Genomic DNA, 16,370 nt, shown 5'->3' with positions numbered 1-16,370 from the left:
GGGAAGAAGGCAACGTGTCGAGTGGGTCTTAATGATCCAGGGAGTCTGTCTTCTTTGGGTCTGGCTCTTTGGGTCCTCTCCCCTTGACAAGACATTTCAATCGACATTACCTACTATTGCATAACCTACCTCACAAAGGAATGGCCATTGCTATTCCAGCAGTCAACATGATGATGTGAAAACATGAATCTGACCACTTTTCCCCCTCAGTACTCATACTCAGTTCTCCATTCACCCCAGATGGCTCTCGTGCTCTACCAGACTATATGGGATCTGATCCTTGATCAGATTTTTGTTTCCGCTCTAACTATTACCTGATAATAGCCAGACCAAGAGGGAAGGGGGGGGTGTAAATTATTTAATATGCACAGGGGCCAAAATCTGAAACTCAAAGAGTCAGATCTGATATTTGAAACTTAAATGTCCTCTTCTTGGGAAAAGGGGCGGGGTGAGGGCATACTGTGAGTACCATTAAAGGATGACAAATGATTCTCAGGAGAAACAGATGAGTCCCCAAAAAAGAGACAGTGGCCTGGGATAAAATCCTCTCAGCTCTGGGATAGTTGACAGCCTCGGGTGACTGGAGGCTCCCGGTGGGGGAGGGGCAGAACTTCACTGTCACCCTGATTCCCACTAGGCAGATACAGTCTCCCAGGCAATCTCTGATAACTGCCCTCAGAAGACCAGGTGAAAGTCTGCCTAGACATGGAGACAAACCTTGGTCTCTTCTCTGGTGGTTAATCTTTCCTGTTTGGTGACAAAGTTCCCAGGGAGGGAGTTGAAGATAAATTTTTCATCTTTTGAAAGAAATCTCAGCTGGATCTTAAAAGTAAAATCCTTTGGAGAGAGCCCTCTTCCGTGTTTGTGGGGGAAGAAGGTTAAGAAGGTCTGATTTTCATGCAGCCTCTAAGATCTTCTGGTTTCTTTTAATCTTTAGTTCCAAAATGCTTAGCATGCCAAGCACCGTGGAGCATTGTTTCCTGAGCCCCAACATCACACACACACACACACACACACACACACACACACACACACACACACCTTAGTTTCTGTCTCCACAGCTACATACTTACCTTTCATTGAGTTCAAGGTCTTGGTCCTTTTTCTTCTAACTTTGCTGTTTATATATTGTAGAATATATGTAGGTGTTCATTAAATGGTTGTTACTTAGGTAGATGGTTATTTCTTTATGCTAATTTACAGGTCCACCAACTGGTATACATAATTAGCTTATTGTAAACATTTATGTATCTATATATCTCTTGTAAGATGTAGATATATATCTTATGTATTTTCTCACCTCCTCCTATTGTGGTTTTTTTTTTTTTTTTAAATCTTTACCATTTCTCAGAGGTGGAGAATTCAGACTTGGCAAATCAAGACATTAAAAACAACAATGCAAGAAAACTAAAAAAAAAAAAGAAAAGAAAGAAAGAAAATTTTTTACTTTTGAAATCTGAGAATTTCATTGGCATATCCATTAAGTTTGGGAAAATAATCAGGAAGTAGTAAAGCACAGAAAAATAATCTATGTAGATGTTTGCATGACATAAAGATTTGGAGGCTGTTAACATTTGTTTCTCTAGCCACATGCTAAGTCACTACCACGAACAGAGAAATAATTTTCCCTCTTTCTGAGTTCGTTTTCGAAACTGATCCCTATAATAAAACACAGGTTGGAGAGGGAAAAACATAGCATGTATATCTTGTGTGTATCCATGCAATACCTAGAGAATGAGAGAGCCTACAAGAAATGGCTTTGAATTCAGACCTAAGTACCATCTTCAAATAAGCAAAGAAAGGCTTAGAGAGGTCGCAGGAGTGACCAAGAAAAACAGAGTAAATAAGGGTAATATTAAAGCTGGCTTTCCCATTAAGAGCCTCTAGAGATTTAGAGTTCTTCTCTTCCTGGCACAGAGAAAGAGACACCCTTATAAGCAGACTTTCCTTTATAGGTGTACACTGCCCTTAAAAATACAGCAATTTCTAATTCTCTGAGCCTCTCCTCTGGCTTCTTCTCAAAATAATCCTTATGCCAAAGAGACATCTAAGAGGAGGCATCCCTGATCCCCCCCCCAATGCATTTAAATAAATAAATAAAGCAGATTTATTTACCTGTTTCTTGGCAGTTTTGAGCATAACGTGATGCTTTTATGGCATCCTATAACTTACATACACAGAATGATGCCATCCTCTTACAGTGTCAGACTTTAAAGAAGATAATCCTAACAGCGAGCATGCTCAGCTTCAGAGCCTACAAAATGGTAGAGCAGTAAGAACAGCAGCTCCAGGTCCAGGCAGCCCTTGTGTGGATCGGTGTTCTCAGCTTTATCAATTGAACAGCCAGAGGCACCTTGTTTCCCTAAGCCCTGGCTTTGTTTTATAATTGAGATTATCATAAGACTGCACTTAGAGGAAGGGAAGCATGTCTCGGGGGAGGAGTGGTGATATGTGTTTAACAAAGGATGTCAGTTCAGATTCTGTGTGTGTGTGTGTGTGTGTGTGTGTGTGTGTGTGTGTGTGTGTGTGTGTTCCGATAAGCTGAAATATTTTTAAATGTAACAGTCTAGTTTAAACATTGTTTAAACAAACACTTCCCAAAGCCAAGTGTTGCTGTGCATATCCTTATCCCAGCACTCACTGAGGCAGAGGCAGGTAGATCTCTGTAAATTCCTTCCTGCCTGGTCTACAAAGTAACTTTCAGGAGAGCCAGGGCTACACTGAGAAGCCCTGTCTGAAAAAATAAACAGCAACAAACACTTCACAAAGAAAACATATAATTAGTTAATAAAATATGTAAAGGTGCTCAATATTACTACTCAGTGGTGAAATAAATACAAATCAGTACTGCAGTAAAAATACTAACTCACCTCCGCCAAATTGCTAAAATCAGATGTGATGATGATATGATATCACTGGGACAGTGAGGCTCGGAAAGATCTCAGGACAGGAAACTGAGAGCTCTACCCAGTGTTCTTGTCACTGTGGGAGAAAAAAATCCCGAGAGACAACAAAGTAAGGACTGGGAGAGATTTACTATACAGTGGAAGGACACACTCAAGGAATAAAATGACAAATTCCCAGATTGCTTCATCTGTCAGCACATCCCCACCCTTGCTTAATGGAGGGGAGCATTCCTTAGGAACTGAGATGCAGGAAAGGTAGAGAACTCCCAGATGAGTTGGAGACTCCCTGAAATAAGGACTATTCCCCTTTCTGTCCTTTTTAATGTTGGTTTTTCAGATGTGGCATGAGTATAACCAATCCATAATGCTAATGTAGGGACAGAGTTTATTAAAGAAGACAAGGAAGAGTTGGCAGCTGTCTTGGCAGCCATGGTGGTCCTAGCCAGTTCTAGCAAGGTCTCATTTTTTCACATTGTTTCAGCCCCCTCCACCACCACCCCCCAGCACCCTGCTGCCCTACAGCTCTCCTGTGCCATTAGCCTTTCGCAACATGCACTCTCCTCTTCCTAGCCTACCTCAGCACCTGGTCCTAGAGAGAATGCAGGAAGACTAGGGTTCTCCTGTGTTCTTGATAAGAAGATAAATTGGTACAATTATTTTTGGAAAACTGTTTTCAGAACCTACTAAAGGTAGAGAGATGAGTGTCCTATGGCCCAGAGATTCTACTATTTTTCCTACTGACTACAAATTAGTATTTGTGTTTATAAGAGAACATAATGCTCATAGTGGCATTATTCAAAATAGGCAAAACTGAAAACATTCCAAATGTTCATCATTCTCCAAAAGATAAACTATAGTGTGGTCACATGTTGTGGGACATTACTTGGCAGTGAGGAAAAACCTTCTCTATGTAACAGCACAGAAATGTGCATTGTATGATTCCATGCATATGAAGTTTTAAAATAGTTACTTATATAATTTGATAGAGGCAAGAATAGTGGTTACCTTTGGGAGTTCTTAATTGATTAGGAGTTCAAACAAACCTTCTGTATCTGCCTACATAAATGTACAGATGTGGCCGGGCGGTGGTGGCACACACCTTTAATCCCAGCACTCGGAAGGCAGAGGCAGGCAGATGTCTGTGAGTTTGAGGCCAGCCTGATCTACAAGGTGAGTTCCAGGAAAGGCGCAAAGCTACACAGAGAAAAAAAAAAAAAGTACAGATGTATTAAAATACATGTACTTTATGCTCTGTAGAGATTTTGCAAAAGAAACTCAGACTGAACATAAAAGTAGAGGTAAACGGTTTCTCCCTCATTGGAATTTGTGTAAAATACGTGATATACAACTTTTGGTGAACTCGTGGGTAGCTTTAACTTGTTAAATGTCATCTGACCTTATTTTCGAAATTTTTATAGTATATTGAAAACAATAGTAGTCCAGTCCCTATTTGTTTCCTCCAGAGTCCATGGAAGAATCTGACAACCAGCTGAGGATCTGAACTTAGAGCTATTGAAAAGAATCGAAGCACACTGAGTCCTTTAGTCCATTCACTCTATTCTTCTAAGTCAATTCTGTCCACACAGCTTCTTTTCTGTTCTCATACTCAGCTCCTCTCTGTCCCTTCTTCTGCTGTTCTCTCACTGTTTTCTTCTCTTAGTCCTTCCCCTTCGTTCCCCACCCCACCCCACCCCCACCCACACACCCACACCCCCCCACACCCCCGCCCAAGCATCTCTACATCCATTCATTAACAACTCCTTAGTAAAAACTACAAAGTAAACTCACAAGGACAAGTATTCTGGTAAGAGTCACACTTGGCAAAGACTTGGTCAGCTTAACTGGTGACTGACAGCAGCTGTAGGTGGTAAAAAGTTCTGCCTATCTCTTAAAGGGATAGCTACAAGGGTTACAAGAGAAGACATTTACCAATGAGAGATTTAAGGAAAAGTCAAAGAATAAGTGTACCATTTTATGTGATTAATAATATCCAGACATGGTTAGTCAGTTAACAGCCTTTTTCTGTTAATCACCTGAATCTCAGGACATATACATAATTAGTCTACTGAGCCTAAAATCTTATATTAAAAACTGGTGTAGAAATAAATACAAAGTGTTAATTGTTTTTTGAATCCGAGTGGGGAGGTGCTGGTGGAGGAAGCTTAGGGCAACATAGGTGCTGTTGATTCCTTGAAGGACTAAGATATACCAGGGCCAGACACCTGCACAGTAACTTCTAGTTTGCTATAATTCTTCTGAAGGGTTTTGATCCAACAAGGCCAGGCACCTGCAATTCCACTCTGTGGAAGTTCTATGAGGACACTTTGGCCAATTTTGTCTTGTCAGCGGCTAAGGATGGAGAGTAAGACCTCTAAGTGTCTACAGGCCACATGGAACAATAGACCTAGTTATGAAGCATATTTTAATATGTTTCTATTCATAAAAATTGTACAGTTAAATAAGAAACCATCTTCTAGACTATCCATAATTTATGTGTGCCCATATGATTGAGATGTAATCATGAGATTAGTTGTACACATTACATGGAAATGCACTGTAAGTGGGGAGAATCATAGCTGTTATTGCACAAGAAGTTTACAACAAGAGACAGCCAATTATTCCAAAGGCAGTAATTCCATAACACCTTGTATGTATGGTTTCCTCCAACAGAACCCTTGGTTCTGATAGGTTGACCTTCTGAATACTAGTTATCACCTGCTGTATACTCCCATGGTCTTTTGCTACTGAAAGGGAAAAATCAGTAGCCATCTTGAGAGATACTTCCCCCTCCCCTCCTCCAAAGGTATTTGCTGACCAGCAGTTTTAGAAGTGACCAGAAGTTGAACTTATAAGGCTGGGACAATAAATCTATATATCCTGGACTTGGCAAAACAAGATATGGGGAGTAATGGGCTCAACTGGCCAGAAATTGAACTTCTAAGAGAGTAGGACTGGAGCAATAAATCTGAATGTATATATCCTGGGTTCAACAAAAGCAGGACATAGGGAGTAAAAAATTTATGTCTCTGTAGATACCCTGAATCCTGTTAGCCATCAGTAACCCCATTCTTATAGTTCAGCCAGTAACTTCAAAGAACTACCTCACCCCTAACCCCCTCATCCAATCCCAAGCTGCATGTAAACCTTTCCTATATAAACCCCTTAAAGTGAGTGCTCAGGGCGTCCTCCTCCACCCGCTGTGTCGGATGTTGGACCAAGCTTGCTTGTTTTGTTATTAAAAACCTCTGTGTGCGTGCTTGCATCAGATATTGGCTCTGTGGTGGTCTTGCTTGGGGGTCTTGAGAACCTGGGCACAACACTACCAGTAGCTCTCAATAATAGTAAACATAGATTTGTTAATATAAAAATACATATATTATTCAACCATTGAAACCTAGTTAGAAAAAAATGTTATCACATTAATAAAATCAAATTCAAGAGTAATCTTTCAAATAGAATAATAAAAATTTGGTGGGGCTTTCAAATTTCTAAATCAAAATTTAAGACAAACATCATAAAGTAAAAAATTTTGTTTTAATTAAGAAACATATATGTATGGGTTTTCCATCTACCCAAATCCATTTCTTAGCACTATATCCAGAAACTTCTGTCTTCTATGTTAGTACATTAGCCCTCCAAGGTACCATTTATGAAATACAGTATTAACTTTGAACAAGGTGAACTTATTTGTGTGAAGTTTCTGGAGTGGAAAATAAGGATGACAAGTATTGATGGCTGACTTTATGTGGTTCATCAGCTGGATATAAACAAGTCCCCCAGCGAAGAGTCCTTAAGTGTTTGGAGCTTGGGAAGGGGGTGAGAGGTCCAGTAGCTTCAAAGTCCTGCAGCATAAAACCTTACAAGGAGTGTGTGAGTAGACAGGAAATAATTATGACAGTCAGAAGGCCTGCTAATTAACATTAGGCAGGGGAATACTTGAAAATGGAATTTACATTAACTCCAAGTTCCAGATGACACGCATCTTTATTAAAGGAAACAGAAGTAAACAGAACATTAATTAAACCTTCAAATCCATTTTAAAACTCAGGTTTTAAAAATGTCACTTAACAAAGAGAAATAACATAGTAGATTGGGATATCAAGCCGCTGAGAGGGGAGACAATAAAATTAGTCCCTGCTGTTCTTAAGTTCACACATCCTGGGAGAATGCCATAATTTAAATATGTAAATGCAGCATTGATTTTCTTGATTTTAGAGTTTGTTTTTTTATTGACTAGCAGGTATCAATCTCACAACAGAATCCTCTGACTATGTTGAGTTCATTTATATATTTCCAAAGTCAAAATTCTTCCTCATGTTCCAAAATATTGATTCTAGCCTATCCCATGGAAAACAATAGTTTATCTAAATCCTAAATCACGCTGAAGTTGAATATACTATGCATCTCAGTCTGCTGTTAAAAGGGAGGCTTCTGGAGCTTATGCAGGGATGCTTGGCTCAGTCTAGGAGGAGGGGATTGGACTTGCCTGGACTGAGTCTACCAAGTTGATCGCAGTCCTCGGGGGAGGCTTTGCCCTGGAAGAGGTGGGAATGGGGAGTGGGCTGGAGTAAGGGGAGGGAGTGGGAGGGGGGAGAACAGGGGAACCCGTGGCTGATATGTAGAACTGAATGGTATTGTAAAATAAAATAAAAGGGGGGGGGAAAGGAGGTTTCTGTCCTCCATATACATTTCAATGGAATTGAGAGTCTCTGCCTCTGGGCTCAATTGACCTTTACAGCAATATTTCCCTTAACATTGACTGTCAGTCTTGTACTCAGCAACCAGGTTGAGACCCAAAGATGTTTTAACCCCCTACCTATGCCCTTGCGTGCTGGCTGATAGCCATCCATTTTCTACTCCGTTTCACCCTCATTCTATGCTTATCTAAATCTGACCTTCAAAATTCCCAAATGCCACTTCCTTAATGAAAACATGCTCCTTTCTTCCCAAGCAGAAGTAACCATGTCGGCTCTGTGCTCCTGTGCCTCTCACTAGGTCCCACCATAAGATAGGACCTCTGAGTGGCCATCTCATTCCCTCTAACTTTATCTCTATCCCTCCTCCTCTTCACATCTGTACCTGGTTTGCTTACCGTTCTCTTCAGTGTCTAGCACCTTGTCAGCCATTAACAGGATGTCAACATGCATTTGTTAGTGAATGAATTAACAATTGAAAAAGGAAATTGCTTAGTTTTTTCTTAAAGAAATAAGTATAGAAAGAAAAAAAATGTATATTTTATACACCTTATTGTAACGTAAAGCAGTGATTATTGAGCATAATGTACAGTACCTTCACTTAAGAAAAATAAATGGCAGGCTGATTTCTCTCTCTCTCTCTCTCTGTGTGTGTGTGTGTGTGTGTGTGTGTGTGTGTGTGTGTGTGTGAAAATAAAACAAAAAAGGGAGGTGAAAATGATCTAAATACTACACTTGTGTATGAAATTCTCAAAAACTTAAATTCAAAAAAAGAAAAAAAAAGTCTTAAAACTAAACAGCAGCTAGCTCATATGTAGGATGGCTTTTGTGTACATCTGTAATATTAATGATGATATATTAAGTCGCTTCTCCTTTTTGAAAAAAGATTGGTATACCACATGAAGACCAGGTATGGGAAACATGACACTCATTTATGAAGTTCAGTTTCCTTACTTTTAAATGAGAAAAAAAAAATACTTTCAGCTTTACCTATCCCACAAATTTGTTATAAGAGAATAATGTTAGTAGTACTTCTTAGCTACAAAGTTTGACATAAACATACAGGTGCATGGGGAACATTAATATCAGGAACCTAACATGGTAACATCAGGAAGAGTGAGTGAGTAGACCACTGGTTCGCGGGTCAAATTCGTATGAAATAACAAATGAAATGATTGGAGCAGGAAGTAACCTGTGTGCAGTAACATGTCTCCATCACAAGAGCTGGGCAGCTCCCACAGCACCCTGGGAAGACTGACACATTCCTTTGCAGCTCATGAGTTCTCTTAGACTCCCTATAAGAGAAGCTTGCAGATGAAGGAGTTCAAATCTCAACCATGAGTCTCCACCTTGATTTACTCTTACAAATTAGGAGTAATAATAATCTTCCTCTCATTTTTACAAAAGTCGCAGACTTTTCGCATCAAACTTCATCTCATCCTCAAGTTTGAATATATTTTCTGAAAGGGCATACAAAATGTAGAACCAGAAAATACAGCTCTTGGCTCCTCAGATCGGGGCCCTCTCAAGGGCACTCTTGCTTGTCCAGTCTTTCCATGTTAATCTTGACATGCACCCAACATGGAGGAAAGATGCAAAGTGGTGAATCCCCAGGTTAAGGAAGCTTTTAAAATCATTATAGTAAACACTGAAAGCTTTGGTTTGCCATGTGCAGAATTTTGTGAATAAACATAGAAACAGACAAATCAATTGGTGGCATCTAAGCCAATTGTATGCAGTCTTGAACTGCCTAGGACAATTAACAAATATGTTTTCCCATAGTCTTCCTCTCTTAAGGCAAGTTAGTTAGCCTTCTCTAGACATTTTCTAAGAGTGCCAACTCTACTAGAATTAAACATGAGATGGGTGTGCTGTTGCCCACGAGGCTCCAGCTTTTCTTCACAGGGGAGTCACTGAACAATGCCTTAGATTCATTCTATCAGTGTCGTTGTGACCCCTCACAGCCTGCTCAGGGCCCTTCAGGATAAGAAGCCTTCAGAAATTGTGTGATGAAAAATGTCAAGATGTCTTTAAATTATTTGACTAATACTCATGTTGTGAGTGTGGTTGATGTGATTATTGAAAACTTTTTATTCAGATGGGCAATAATTCATGAGCCTGAAGAATGGAACCTCCATGTTTTGGATAGAGTACATGGCCATTCAGAAAGCAGGGAAAACTTAACTAATCATAACCACAATTAACCATGTTTCTTCCCTTCCCTCTACCCAAGCACACAAAGGTAAAGTTTTGACTTGGTGTCAAAGTTAAATTTTAATGTCATACCCATGCCGTAACTAAGTCACAAGTAGTCAGCTGAAACCAGCGTGGGCTAATGACACATCTCATGTTGCCATCTTGCCTTGCCATCATACTGAAGAGTACCTGATTTTGTTATAGTAAAGCTTTTTATAGAGCGTGATTTATGACTCGGGGATTTCAGAAGAATCACCTATTTTAAGTGGGAGACCAAAGTCATGCTTCATAGATCACCATGATTGGGGGTTGATCTGATATGGAAGCTTATGGGGTGGGGTTTTATTTAAATCAAGCTCTACAAGCTAAAATCTGTGCTAAACTTAAAAAGAACCTACGGTGGTTTTCCTATTTGATATAGAAATCAAAGTCCTGCTTCTAATTCTGGCCTGTATGGGATGGGGAACTTTAATAACACCTCTCTGTGTCTTTCTTAGAAGACAAAGCGAAATTGAAAGCCGCCAGTTCCAGTCAGCCCTCAGGCTCTGAAGGAGGCTCCTTTCTCCTCAAGTCTGGAGCCACGCCCCTGCCCCCGGCGACCATCACTTCTCCCTCCAAGAGCACAAATGGCGCTCCGGGGTCTGTTGCTGAATCAGAAGAAGAAAAAGCCAAAAAATTACTCTATTGTTCACTATGCAAGGTGGCTGTGAACTCCCTGTCACAGCTGGAGGCACACAACACAGGTTAGCAGCTGCCTTTGCGGTCTAAACAGTGTTGAGAACCAAACCCAGTTCTTCTCACCAGAATATCACATCTGGTGCTTATACACCAAGTTTGTTCACTGTTCCCCGGCCCTGTCTCTGTCTCTCTCTCTCTCTGTCTCTCTCTCTCTCTCTCTCTCTCTCTCTCTCTCTCTTTAATTTAAAGGAGCAGTTTTAGGAAAGTGTGGTCATGATGACTGAAGAGTGCCAAGCAAAAGTAGTGTGGAGACAAAACATGTTCTTAATTTCATCAAAAAGCATCGAATACTTACCAAAAATCATTGTGATGAAATGACAGAAATATAGTCAAAGATTTTATATCAACTGGTCACTGCTATACACTGATGAGATAAAAATATATATAGAGAGAGAAACAACATAAAATTTATCAGTAATAAAATTCTGAATAACTTATAATAGCCCACTGTGATAGACAGTATTACTCAGACACTAAAATTAATGAAAAGAAAACATGTACCTGGGCTAGATGTGGTGGTGCATGCCCATAATTTTAACATTCAAGAGACTCAAGCAGGAGAATCACAAGGTTGAGGCTAGCATGGGCTACAAGGTAAGTTCAAGGCCAACCTGGGATATAGTAAGAGCCTATCTCAAATGAAACTAGAAAGGCGAGGAGGTGGTGGTGCATATCTTTAATCCCAATACTTGGGGGCAGAGCCCGGCAGATCTCTGTGAGTTCGAGGCCAGCCTGGTCTACAGAGCGAGATCCAGGACAGGCACCAAAGCTACACAGAGAAACCCTGTCTCGGAAAAAAAAAAGAAGAAGAAGAAGAAGGAGGAGAGAGGAGGAGGAGGAGGAGGAGGAGGAGGAGGAGGAGGAGGAGAAGAAGAAGAAGAAGAGAAGAAGAAGAAGAAGAAGAAAGAAGAAGAAGAAGAAGAAGAAGAAGAAGAAGAAGAAGAAAAAAAGAAGAAAAAAAAAAAAAAAAAAAAAAAAAAAAAAAAAAAAAGAAAAGAAGAAAAAAAGAAAAGAAAAAGAAGAAGAAGAAGAAGAAGAAGAAGAAGAAGAAGAAGAAGAAGAAGAAGAAGAGGAAAGAAAGAAAACTAGAAAGGAAGAGAGGAAGTTGAGGGAAGGGGAAAAGAGAGAAGGGGAGGGAGAAAAAGTGATAGAAAACGAAAGAAGGGAAGAAAAATAAAGGGTTTCCTATAATTCCTTTTTATTTATTTGTTTGTTTATGTAGGTAGGGTCTGGCTTTGGACTTGCTGTGTAGTTGCTGGTAACCTTGAACTTCTGCCTCTGCCTTCCAAGTACTGGGATTACAGGCATAAGCCACCACACCAAGATAATGAAGTGCTGGGATCAGACCCAGGTCTTCTTCACACATGCGAGGCAAAAGCTCCACTAACTGAACTACATCTCCAGCCCTGCCCCCAGTCCTTAAATAGCTACTAAACATATACCTCTTTCTTTCTAGGATCTAAACATAAGACCATGGTTGAGGCTCGTAATGGAGCTGGTCCAATTAAGTCCTATCCAAGACCTGGGTCAAGATTAAAGATGCAAAATGGCAGTAAGGGTTCAGGACTCCAGAATAAGACGTTTCATTGTGAAATCTGTGATGTCCATGTTAACTCAGAAATTCAACTCAAACAGGTAAGGTAGCCCAAATAAGACATACTTACCCAGTTAAGTCATCTCTGTGTGTGGCTCCTCATCTAAAAATGATTCTCTGTGTGCTCGCTGTAAAATTTAACATGCAAGTGCTGTGTAGAAGAGAAGGTCATTACCCAGTATCTGAGCCGGAACTTCCTACCTCTCAGCTTCCAGCCCAGGAGCCAAAGATAGACAGATGGGCACAAAAGCTACCAAGAGCATGCGATGCATCATTAGCCAAGGGTCAGTGACATGTGACGTTTGTCTCCTAAACACTCAGGGTCTGGTCAAGGAAGACATTCTTGGTGGTGACCGACCATGACAGCTTGGGGAATCTAGTAAGACTGTAGAGAACATAGAGGGACAGGGGCATTGGACTGGAAGGAAAAGTCCTCTCCTCGAGGGGGAATGGAGAAATCAGCTATCATTATCTAGGAAGAAAAGCTTTCAGGAAGTCAGCTAATGCGCCTTACTTCTTTCAGCACATTTCAAGCCGAAGGCATAAAGACCGCGTGGCAGGAAAACCATTGAAGCCGAAATACAGCCCTTACAACAAGCTCCAGCGGAGCCCAAGCATTTTAGCTGTAAGTTCCCTTCGCACACCTGTTTGATGGGACAGCCTTGCTGGATTGAATGGTGGTCTTAAGGAGAGCCTCAGAACAGGTGGTCACTAGACTCCCAGGCATGAGTAATCAATCCATTGATTTTTTTTTTTCCTGTTTATCAATCATCTAATTGCTGGAGTGGGGATCTACTCCAGAGCTTCCTACCTACTTAATTTGTTTTTCTATCTATTTGTTTGTTTGTTTATCAATCATCAAATTGCTGGAGTGGGGATCTACTCCAGAGCTTCCTACCCACAAAGCAAGAGTTCTAGCACTAAGCTAACAGTTGTGAACTCATGAGAGCCAGGTGCTTGATCCATGGTGCACATGTGGAGGTCAGAGGAAAACTTGGTGGGGTTGGCTCCCTCCTCCTACCTTGTGGGTCCTGGGGATCAAGTTCTGGTTGTGAGGCCTGGCTATAGGCACATATATCCACTGATCCAGGTCAGGCCAGACAGCAGGTGAAGGCGCCTTCACCTGCCCAGCCATCTCACAGGTTCAGAAATGTTAGAATGAGCTGCTTAATTCCCCGCTGCAGGGAACTCTGAAGCAATCTACCTTTGAACAACCAAGGGGAGCCGCTTTAAAAGGCAGTGCCCCGGTGCTGGAGAGAAAACCGGTCAGGGGTTAAAAGCACTTGCTGCTCTTGCACAGGCCCCAACTTCGCTTCCTAGCACTCAGGACAGGCAGCTCACAACAGCTCCAGAGGATCTGGCACCTTCTTCTGAATGTAGCAGGCATCTGCACTCATGCACACATACAATTAAAATAGAAATAAACCAGTTTTTTTTTTTAAGAGCTAATGTCTTACTCTTTTAGTAAATCCTTGTCAAAGACATACTTCTTTCTGTAAGAGATGAAGAAAACAAAAGGCCTAGAACAAGAGCAAGTGATGGCTGGGAAATTCTGGGAAGGTTCAGACCCTACTTTTGTGACCAAAAAAAAAAAAAAAAAAAAAAAAAAAATCTATATATTTGGTATCTCCCCATTTTCTGGTATGTGCATACACATAGGAAAGTGTATGTATTGCTCTTTCTATTCATGTTGGTAACTAGCCCATCTCACCTGCTCTCAATATGTACTGTTTTCAGTCAGTTTCTTACACAAATACTCTAGAGACTTGAGCAACAGGTATCATATAAATACATAGATGGATGGATTCACAGATCTTGGGGGGCTGGCCTAACATGGTGTTTAATCTGAGATGGAGATGGCCGGGCCTGCTGGAGGGGGCCCTAGATCACCTTCTAGCCTCACCAAAGCTACCAGTGGATGCTGCAAGCAGGTGGTACCTGCCTTAAGCAAATGCAGTTGGCACAGCCCCCTCTGATGGCAAAAGACAGAAATTTAGGGTTGATTTCTTCCTGGGAGGTGTCCACACTGGGATCCCTTTAAGTGGAAAAGGTTCCCGGCCCACCTAGACCTACTGTCAAGCACAGAATTTGAATTTGATTTATTTTTTTTCAGGGAATGCTCATCATGGGGACAGTACAAGAAGTGCAAATTAATTTTTATGTTCTCAACTCCTCATGGGTCCCTAATGCTCTTCACCTCAATTACCTAACCCCAGTGCAGTCTGTCTAAGAGAAGTGAAGAATCACACTTGCCCCAAACCAAAACTGAACACGTTGGATGTTGTGGTGCATCCGTAATCTCTGCCCGCTGGGAGGCTGAGGCAAGTTCAAGGCCAGCCTAAGCTGCATACCTCTCTAGACCACATCTTCTGAGATTTGAGTTGAGCTGGTTGCCTAGGCAGGACCCTTCTGGGTGTCTGTCCAGAGACCAAAACAGAGCTGAAGCAAGCGTCCAAAGGCAAGCCACACCCAGAGCCACTGAGCCCAGTGACAGCCATCATTTCCTGACTTCTCAAAGTCAAGATGCCAAGAAACTCAATTCGCTGGCTCTGTAGTGTCTCAGTGGTGCTGTGACTCAATGGTATTCTCACCCTGTCTCCCGGTCTTGTCCCTTCTTAGGCAAAGCTCGCATTCCAGAAAGATCTGATGAAGCCTCTGGCCCCGACTTTTCTGTCCTCGCCCCTGGCGGCCGCAGCTGTGTCCTCTGCCCTGTCCCTGCCGCCACGGCCATCTGCCTCTCTCTTCCAGGCTGCAGCCATCCCTCCTGCGCTGCTGAGGCCTGGCCACGGGCCCATCCGGGCCACTCCTGCCTCCATCCTCTTTGCCCCTTACTAATACTTGCAGCCCGCAACAGGCCAGGCCAGTGGAAAGGTGTAGAAGGAAAGCCCAAAGGATTCAGCAATGTAAGCCTTGTGTGTGTGACTGTAAGTACCCCACTCACCCTCTGACAAAGTGCAGGCCACCGCCCAGCCCAGCCTCCAGCCACAAACGGAGGCCAGGCTCAAGGGCGCTAACCCCTTATTTCCCATGTCCCCTCCGTCCTACCCTAGCCAATTGGCGTATCTGAGATACTTAAGTTTCTTGAAAGTATATTGATCAGAAAAAGAAAACCAACCTCTGTATTCCCATGGACGTGATCTGGCTTAGAAACAAAGTGGAATCTTCCTGACAGACTTGAACGGTAGACTCTTCCTCAGTCGGATGTCTGTAAATAACTCCGGAATCCAAGCGGGCATATTCTAGTGTGGAACAAAAGCCCATCGCAAGTGCTTAATTGTGGTTACCATCCTCCCCATGGATCATGGCGTTTTTCCTTTTGGTGTACTAGTGTCCACAGGGATTGTGTACTGTTCTAGACCTGAGTACTGTTGTATCCCGTGTAGTACTAGATCGTAACTCTTGTCGAATTAAACCTTTTTTTTTTTTTATTGCTGTGTAATTGTTAGGAAGCAAAGGTAGCTTTGAAATTTTTTCTCTTTAAGAGAACAAAAGATAATGTATTTTCTTTATTTCGTGTTTTATTTGGAGAGATTTAAATGAAATAGAAAGCCATATAACATAGCTATAATTACTACCTGTTTGCTATTTTTGTTTTAACTTATTTTTGTAGCACCCTCACTGGTTTGAGTTGCTAAGCAAATGTGTACAGAAACAAAAAGAGCTTCCTAATTGCACATTTTGGCACCTTCTGTACATCTGCAAGAAGACAATGAATCCGTGTATTTCCACATAATGATCTTCATTTTCAACTTTTGTTTTTCATTTGTAATGATGCTACATAACTCTGTGGCTCTTTGATGCAATAATGTACAGAAGATATATAATTTATAATTGAACAATCTGTCTTTCTGTTCAGTGACTACGTCATAGGTCATGTGACCATGCCCTCCCCTTCACCCTCCCCCCCCAAAAAAAAAAACTGATGTTAAGAAGACTGGAATGTTTGTGATATCAGGGGCAAGAGGTATCATAAAACAACACAGAGAGTGAACTCTTTTTGAGGGCCTATATCTGCAATCTGTAAATGGTAAAATGTCTGTGTATTTTTTTAAATGTACCTTTTCAATAAAAGTACCAAAAAAAAAAAAATCTGCTGGTGTTTTCGGTGGTGTTTTCTCTGGAGACTCCTGTAATTTCACAGCACCTGATGAGAGATGTCTAATGGGTAGGAGGAGGACTGCCTCATACATATTTCACACTTTCGCGTGCGTACTTAATTGTCATGTTTACTCATCGCTTGCT

At 41.4% G+C, this 16,370-nt stretch overlaps 1 protein-coding gene across 8 annotated transcripts in view; it reads left to right on the top strand.

Moving 5' to 3' along the window:
- Positions 1 to 16,033, top strand: part of Znf385b (zinc finger protein 385B) — a 392,624-nt gene extending 376,591 nt beyond the window's left edge. For all 8 annotated transcript variants that reach the window (XM_037204903.1, XM_037204901.1, XM_037204902.1 and 5 more), the window contains 4 exons: positions 10,294 to 10,539; positions 11,991 to 12,169; positions 12,652 to 12,753; positions 14,748 to 16,033. In XM_037204903.1, coding sequence (XP_037060798.1) covers positions 10,294 to 10,539; positions 11,991 to 12,169; positions 12,652 to 12,753; positions 14,748 to 14,963 — 743 coding nt within the window. In that variant the 3' untranslated portion in view covers positions 14,964 to 16,033. The remainder of the gene's footprint in view (positions 1 to 10,293; positions 10,540 to 11,990; positions 12,170 to 12,651; positions 12,754 to 14,747) is intronic.
- The last annotated feature ends 337 nt before the right edge of the window (positions 16,034 to 16,370 follow it).

Source organism: Peromyscus leucopus, chromosome 4, assembly GCF_004664715.2.
Source record: "Peromyscus leucopus breed LL Stock chromosome 4, UCI_PerLeu_2.1, whole genome shotgun sequence".
NCBI classification, from domain to species: domain Eukaryota; kingdom Metazoa; phylum Chordata; class Mammalia; order Rodentia; family Cricetidae; genus Peromyscus; species Peromyscus leucopus.
The sequence above is the reverse complement of the archived record's forward strand: the minus strand, read 5'-3'. Positions and strand labels throughout refer to the sequence as shown.